This window comes from Eublepharis macularius, chromosome 9, assembly GCF_028583425.1.
Source record: "Eublepharis macularius isolate TG4126 chromosome 9, MPM_Emac_v1.0, whole genome shotgun sequence".
NCBI lineage: Eukaryota > Metazoa > Chordata > Lepidosauria > Squamata > Eublepharidae > Eublepharis > Eublepharis macularius.
The window spans coordinates 78,265,889-78,274,132 of NC_072798.1; the positions used below are offsets into that span (position 1 = coordinate 78,265,889).

General features: G+C 43.1%; 1 protein-coding gene across 1 annotated transcript in view; it reads right to left on the reverse strand.

The window, feature by feature from the left end:
* ASZ1 (ankyrin repeat, SAM and basic leucine zipper domain containing 1) overlaps window positions 1–7,684 on the reverse strand; it is a 31,709-nt gene extending 24,025 nt beyond the window's left edge. The window contains exons 1-3 of the mRNA XM_054987782.1: window positions 7,586–7,684; window positions 5,577–5,676; window positions 1,041–1,163 (exon numbers count right to left, since the gene is read on the reverse strand). Of these exons, the coding sequence (XP_054843757.1) occupies window positions 1,041–1,163; window positions 5,577–5,676; window positions 7,586–7,684 (322 nt within the window). The remainder of the gene's footprint in view (window positions 1–1,040; window positions 1,164–5,576; window positions 5,677–7,585) is intronic.
* Window positions 7,685–8,244: the final 560 nt, after the last annotated feature.

The window sequence follows — 8,244 nt, forward strand, 5'->3', positions numbered from 1 at the left end:
TCCTCGGCAGCTTACGAAAAACTGCTTTGCAAATTAAAAAAACAGTTTATATGTTCAACAGAGAAGCCAGGTTCTATCCATGCAAATATTCTTTTCTCTGGTCCATAAAACTAAAAGTTAAAGTTCAGAAATCTAGCCTTTTCAACAATTGATTCTGATTCATAAAAAATAGAGATGGTAGCATTTAAGGCTTTTATTTAAGGTTTACATGACAAGAGGTAAATTTATCTGCTTCTCATGCATAAAGATCAGTAGGGCTGTGCACGGGTGGGTAGATTCGGAATACCCTGAAACCCTGAATACCCTGAAATCCGAAGCGGCAAGCCACTTCGGATTCGGGGTTCAGCAATCGCTTCGGTATGCTCCATGAAGATTCGGAAGCATACTGAAGCGAGGGGGGGACTCCCCACCACCACCCTCCCTGGGGCAACCCCTCCATAACCCCTCCTGGGGAGACCCCCCCTCCCCACCCCACGGGAGACCCCTCCACCCCCCACCTAACCCTTGGGAGATCCCTCCAACCCCTACCCACTTACCTGGGTTATCAGCTGGGTGGTGGTGGCGGCGGCAGCACAAGCCTGCGTGGCCTGCAGCCAGCCGGCTACTCCGCCGCCGCGCCGCCGCCTGAGCCTGCAGGGTGGTAAGGAAGGCCGGAGCTGCCTCCTCCAGTGCCGGCACGCTGCGGCCATTTGAGGGGCAGGAAGGGCTGGAGGCGGCGGCTCCGGCCTTCCCCACCACCCCGCAGGCTCAGGCAGCGGTGCAGCAGCGGCAGAGGAGCCAGCCTGGAGCCACCGCAAGGTAGGTGGCGAGGGAGGTGGGGGGGGGTAATGTTTAAAGGGCCCCGCCCTTTAAACAAGCCCTGAAGCTTTCCAAATGCTTCGGATAGCTTTGCTTCAGTATTCCAAAGCGGGGCTGGCCCCATTTCGGGGAATACCGAAGCATTCCGAATCGGGTCCCGAAGCATCCCGAAGCACACAGCCCTACACATCAGTGATCAATGGATGACTCGATATCCAGATCTACTGAGAGCCAAAACTTACCCTTATCAAAGCTTGCATTTGCACCTCTGTCCAGAAGAATGCGCATTAGCTCCACATTAACCACACTTGCAGCATACATGAGGGGAGTCCATCCAAACTTGAAGGTAGATTCTACACTTACACCTGTAACATTTTTATGTGCATAATTAATAAAGTTTCAATACTAAAACCCCATTTTGAACACGAGACAAAGACTTCAGAGCAAAAACTGATACTTTAGCCCAACTGGTCTAATGTTCTAGTACAATCATTCATAACAAGGGACTTTTGCTCAACCTGAGGCACATTCAGAATTTTTGCAAGCAATTTAGGGTGCATTTGGGATTTTAGAACTTCAAGTACTCCCTCTCTCCCACAACATACAAGACAAATTGAAAGTTGCTAACCTCACCCTGCGGATAAGATTCAACATGCCCTCCCTAGTCTCTTAAGAGGCAAACAAATCTAAACATTAAGGAATTGGCTGATGGCCACAAGGTTGTCAAGTCTCATTGAATGTACAGCTCGGTTTCAAAGGCAGCTTATAGTGTAGTATAAAGGGCCACTGTGGAAAACAGAATCTATAAAGGGCTATGGTAACAAATGCAACTAGCATGCATGTTAATAGACAGCAGCGTTCCCCTAATGGCCAACCATTCTATCCTCTACTTCTAGGAGAAAACCCTCTGAGCATGTCCAGGGTTCAGATCGGCACCAAAAGATTTAATGTATAAACTGGGGTCTATGCCTGTATATACCAGGGTTCCTTGGATAGTGCTAACCCTCACTGCAACCCAGTAGCAAAGAGAGGCAAACGAGAGAGGAGAGGGGATGACAGGCAATGGCCTGTCTCCTATTACTCTAATGCAATTGTGGAGAATTTAATTATACTGCTCATACAGCCTATTCGGCTCTGAGCAGTGCCACACTAAGAATTAAAAGGCAAAGTTTTTAATACGTTTAGTATTAAAATTTAAAAATTTAATAAGTTTTTTCTTTAACCAACTGGGAGAGAAACTTGGCTACTGCTAAAGTACTACTAAAATCCTCCCCTGCTAAAAGAAGCCTTAAATTATCCTCTATACTTCCTGGGTCCTGGAAATAGGGCTTGATCCAGCTGTCTCTTGCCACGTTTAGAACATTGCATTCAAATAGACAATGTTGAAGAGTGTCTATTTGGCCAGAGCCGCATTGGCAGAGTCGCTCAGAGTAGGGAACCTTATTTAAGCGTCCCAGCAACTCTCCTGATGGAATGGCATTCAGTCTGGCTAACATAAATAATCGTCGATAACATGGAACTCTCAGGAAATCAAAATAAGCTGGAAGAGACTGTGACAATGTTAGGCCCAAGTATATTAGTGAGCATACTCTACATGCTCTTATCATAGTACTTCTGTAGTCCAGATTGCTCAGACTACCTAAGATCGAGGAAAGAGCTGCTGAAGGCCCTTGTTCTTTCAGATTATGAGGGTTAATACCCAAGGCCTGGACACAGTTTTCGATCAGCTTACTTCAAGGGCTTTGGTAAGAATCGGTTTGTAGCAGATGCAAATAGCCATTTGATTCTGTAGAGAACAGGGTTTTAATCCAAAACCTAAAAAAGTAATTGTGGGGAATTAAAGACTCAACACTCAAGTTCGGTAATGGAGTTTTACAAAATAAATAAACAATAGAATACCTTGGCATGTTTTATCAATATGGACGCTGTCCAGTCACAGTGGACCATGCTACAATTTGCACAGCATACTAGACTCTGTTTTTCCTCATCTTTTACTGGCAATTTTCTCTCTGGAAGGGTAGCCTTGTTAATTTGTTGCAGCAAAAGTGAAAAAGATTTTTGTGACATCTTAAGGATTAACAAAATTTTAATCCTACACAAGCTTTTTAGTTCATAAAACTAATGCTGGAATAAAACTGTTAGTCTTTAATGTGCCACATGAGAATCCTGGTGGTTTTTCCACTTCATAATACCCTGCATAATAGCTGCTTAAGGTCATTTTTCTCTCCACAAAAACACACTCACACCGTTTTTCTAGCTAGAAAATACAGGCCTCAACTGCTAGTCTCATTACCTATAGCTAGGAAGTGGTTCAAATACCACATGTGATGAATAAACTTGAACATCGCACTACTGGGTGATTTCAGTAAACAACATGTATCTGTGCATTCTAGAGTAAGCAACTTGGATAAGAAGCTTGCATGCTTACAGACTACCTTCATGTTTCACAATTGCTGAACAGAAAGGTCACAAGAATGGTTGTTGGGGGTTTTCCGGGCTGTATTGCCGTGGTCTTGGCATTGTAGTTCCTGACGTTTCGCCAGCAGCTGTGGCTGGCATCTTCAGAGGTGTAGCACCAAAAGACAGAGATCTCTCAGTGTCACAGTGTGGAAAAGATGTCACAAGAATCTTTGGTGTTTTAGTGTTATTCTTAATGCAAGTCATCTCCCCAACTGTACTAGAGCCTTTTATTTGACTAAATAGTCTTTGGCATTACAAAGAAAATAACGTGTTTGGCGTCAGCACTGAAGAGAAAGTTAAGTAAACACTCTGACTGCTTTGCCACCTCTATAATTCTGACTTGCTGGGTATTTGTTGGTTGAAGAGCAATTACTTACAGGAAAGCTGCTTATTTTTATGGACACAAAGATCTTAAGCTGAAAAGGTGAAACATCAACTCTGAAAGACAGAAAGTTCCCACCAGAAACCCTTATCTTCAAAAGATTTAACACTGACATGGGGGTGGGAGTGGGGGAGAGATCAGAACAGGTCATCATACCTAGAGAATACTAAAAAAGAGAATACCTGCAACTTGGGGGTGCTTAATTTGTACATCTTAAGTTTGACAAAAGAGCTATAATTTGTATTTCCATTTAAAGCAATAACCATACCCCAAGGAATCTGAATTTATGTAGGGCTTTCCCCTCAAAATTAGAAAATGTACCTTGAAACCATCAGGACTGAGATCAATTAAGACTTTGTTGCAGTTGTTGTTAGAGCCAGTGAAAATTAGTAACAATATCCACACCGTCTCAGAAAAAAAATATTCTCAAGCTATTACATACAATGAGACCCAATTCTGGAGTTACTAGAAATGCCAACAAAACATATTTAACATAAATTCCCAAAATTCTATAACCCAATACAATTCTTCTCCACAGAGAACACTTTCGTGAAAGTATTGGCATCACCTATTCCCAATATCAAATATAACTCTAAAAATGACAAAAAAATTACATTTAACATTACCAAACAGGGATGCATCTTTGCCACTGTACATAAAGCAAATCTGCAGCCAATTTTGACTGCCTGATGTGTACACAAATTCAGATATGATTATTTGGACACTGTATGCATGGAAGACATTGTTTTGGGCACAGAGATTATATCTGTATCAAAAATTTATGTGTACACAGGTAGAACAAAAAATTCTTTAAAAAACCAAAGCTACAACATTTGGAGTATTTCCTGAGATGTGTCCTGCAGACAGGGTGATTTAGAGGAGTTCAAAATTAACTTTTATGGCTTTGAAGGAATCAACTCACTCCCATTATAAAGTCAGGACTTGACAACACGAATTGGCATTAAAATTGAAATGGAAAAAAACAGATTCCCAAGTCATTCTCAACTGATGAGCCAATTCTAATATTTCTTTTAAAGCACAAGTTACCCTCTATTCTCGGCAGCAATTTTATTGTATATTGAATCAATGACAGAGATTTCTTGGGTCCCAATCTATAAACCTATCAGGTAAGTACAAGCATACTTACAATAATAGCCAGTGTAGATTAGTGGTTAGGGTGTCGGACTAGTATCAGGAAGACACAGGGTCAAATTCCTATTCTGTTACTGAAGCAGCCGGGTGATCTTGGGCCAGTCACCTCTCTGCTCAACCTACATCACAGGGTTGTTGTTTCAAGGATACAATGTAGAAGGGAAGAACAACACTGGAGGCCACTTTGGGTCCTCATTAGAGACCAAAGTGTAGTATAAATAACTAAATTTATTAATAAAATGCACAATGCAAAGCTTTTGAACACTTGCCTTTCAAGAGCAGACTGTCATAAAGTCCCAGACTACTCATAAAGTTTGAAGTCTTCAAGATCAGCTTTCTTATGGGACAGCAGATTCAAAAGGAGTTGCTCTTCCCAGAAGAAAGCAAGCCCACAACACACTCACAGGGCCTGGTACAAAGAACTTCTCTAGACTGCCTTTATAGACTCTGTGTCTATAAAAATATACCTTATATCCAATCCTGGACATTTATTTAGTATATTTCAATACAATTAAAACTGACAATTCTCTCTTATCTTAGTCCACTGCCAGGATTATTGTTAAGTATCACTGGCTTTTATTCCTTATACCTTGTAATACACTTTCTATATTGTTTAGAGTATACCCCTGGCTTAGAAAGATTATTTGCATTGTTCTCTAATTCTGTAAGCCTAACCCTATTGAACTGCTCACTGGTTATCTTATGCTGCCTGGCTACACTGTTTTATATCCTCACACCTCAGTGGAACAAACTATAAAGTAAACAAAAATAAAATAAATCTTACCAGAATTTAAGAGTTCTTCAATCACAGACAAGTTTCCAGTAGTTAATGCTTTTTTAAAAGCCTCAACTTTGTCATCAGTCTGCAGTACTTCACCCAAATGCTGAACAGAAAACAAAATCACAAAAGGTTAGTTGTGCAATTTGCAGGGTTATTATAAAGGACTGGTTCATACACTAGGTGAATGCTTAAATACTTATGGTGCACCTTAATGATGTGAATCCTTTTGTGCTACTGAGTGTACACAATAAAAACATACCAGGGAAAATCACATCTCCTCCAAATATGCAGTTTACACACAGGCAATTACTCACAAGTAAGTGCAATCACAGACATTTCTATGGCAATGCCTGAGGTAGCCCTTAGCAAGCATCATTTTGTTCTTTTTGCTCTTACAATAAGAGAGACAAATCTAGGAAGGAAAACCGATCAAAAACTTGAGAACATAAAGCAGAGGGGGAAGGAAGAGAAATTACCTTCTGAGATGACTTTCCTGTACAGTCACACCTGGCTGCAGCAGATGCTCCCCATACTTGCACCAATGCAATTCTACATCTACTGCAATAAGGCCTTCATAGGTCATCAGTGGTGCAAGAACACAAAAACAAGAACCTCAAACACAAAAACAAGAACCCCCCCCCCCACACACACACACACTGTAGAGGTAGTCAAATATAAGACTACCTGACATTCTCCCCAGTACCTCAACCTACAGAAGGATTATGAAGACAAACCTAGGAAGGAAAACCAATACAAAAATTTGAGAACATAAAGCAGAGTGGGAAGGAAGAGAAATCACCTTCTGAGATGACTTTCCTGTACAGCCACTTTCCTGTACCTGGCCGCACAGATGCGCCCCATACTTGCACCAATGCAACTGTGGCTCTACTTGCATTAATGCAATTCTACATCAACTGCAACAAGGCCTACTTAGGTCATCGGTAGGGCAAGAACGCAAAAAAAGAACACCCCCCCACACACACATACTGTAGAGGTAGTCTAATGTAAGACTTCTCCCCAATACCTCAACCTACAGAAGATTTATGAAGCCACCTCTCCTATTATTAGAATTTTTGCACTGTTAACAATATTCGCCTGGCCATGAATACCACCACCCCCTCCTTTTAAAAGGAATTCATATGGAAGTCATATGTAAGTTTGACTCAGTCAGGCTGGGATTGAATAGTGACTATGAATGGTTATCTCATTATCAGAAGTAACTGACTTCCTTAACAGAAGCAAACTGATCTCCATATCAGAAGCTACTGTTTGCATCTACTCCGCCCTCCCCTCTCCACCTATATATCTGACCAGTTTCTTCTTGCCCTCCATGCATCTGACAAAGAGAACTGTCAAAAAGAGTCCAGTAGCACCTTTAAGACTAACCAATTTTATTGTAGCATAAGCTTTCGAGAATCAAGTTCTCTTCGTCAGATGCCTGATACAGAGACTGGTCAAATACAGAAGAGGAAGAGAGAGAAGAGGCAATTAGGGGGAGGAAGGGGGAGGGTGCAATCAAAACATTCCTTTGCTAGGCCCCTAATTGCCTCTTCTCTCTCCTCCTCTTCTGTATTTGACCAGTCTCTGTATCAGGCATCTGACGAAGAGAACTTGATTCTCGAAAGCTTATGCTACAATAAAATTGGTTAGTCTTAAAGGTGCTACTGGACACTTTTTGATTTTGCTACCACAGACTAACACGGCTAACTCCTCTGCATCTATGAAGAGAACTGTGATTCTCGAAAGCTTATGCTACAATAAAGTTGGTTAGTCTTAAAGGTGCTACTGGACTCTTTTTGATTTTGCTCCTTTTAAAGGCAATTCATTTTATTTCCCATACACGGGGGTAGCGAGTTCTCATGCAACACTTCGTCTCCACGCCGGGGAGTTCCAGAAAAAGAGGCTGAACCGAAGCAGAAGAAATGGAACCCGGAGAGAGGCGAGGAACGAGCCGACCCCCGTCCTTTAATCCGGCCCAATAAAAGCCGACCAGAACTGCGCTCTCCTCTCACCCGCGTCGACTCGCAGCCGATGTCCCAGCAGTCGTCGTCGCCGCTGTCGCTGCTCTCCCCGCCCGCGGGAACCGCGAAGGTGCGCGCCCCGCCGGCCATCGCCCGTCCTCGCCCTCGCCGCCCTCAACAGCTCCGCGCCCTGCCTCGCCGCCACACGCGCCTCTCGCCCGCGCGCACAGCCCGTGCCCGCCCCATCCTACTGCGCACGCGTGAAAGAGTAGCGGGCAGAGTCCGCCTCGTTTCCGTGGCCGAATGAAGACACGTGATTTCTAGGGCCGTTCAACCCACCTCAGTCGAGGATGAATTTTAAAACGGCGCGCCGGTTGAAAGGAAGAGGGAGCTCCCGTAAGCGTCCTAATAGATGAAGATAAATTGTAAAGCTGTCATTGCCAGTGCCTTCGCTTGATTGACAGTCGACCTAAACCCAGCACAGGACTTGCTTCCAAACAAATAAGATGACTTATCTGCTTTTTTTAATCTTTGTTTCTTCCGCCTTTCCTTCATCTTCTGCTTTTGTTGAGTAGCACCTACAGCAAAGCATCAGTGGAAGAGGAATTGTAGACATAATGGGAGGTGGGGCTGCCAACTGTGACTTGGGAAATTCCTGGAGATTTGGGGGAGGGGAAGCAGCGCAGCAGAAATGTAATACCATAGAGTCC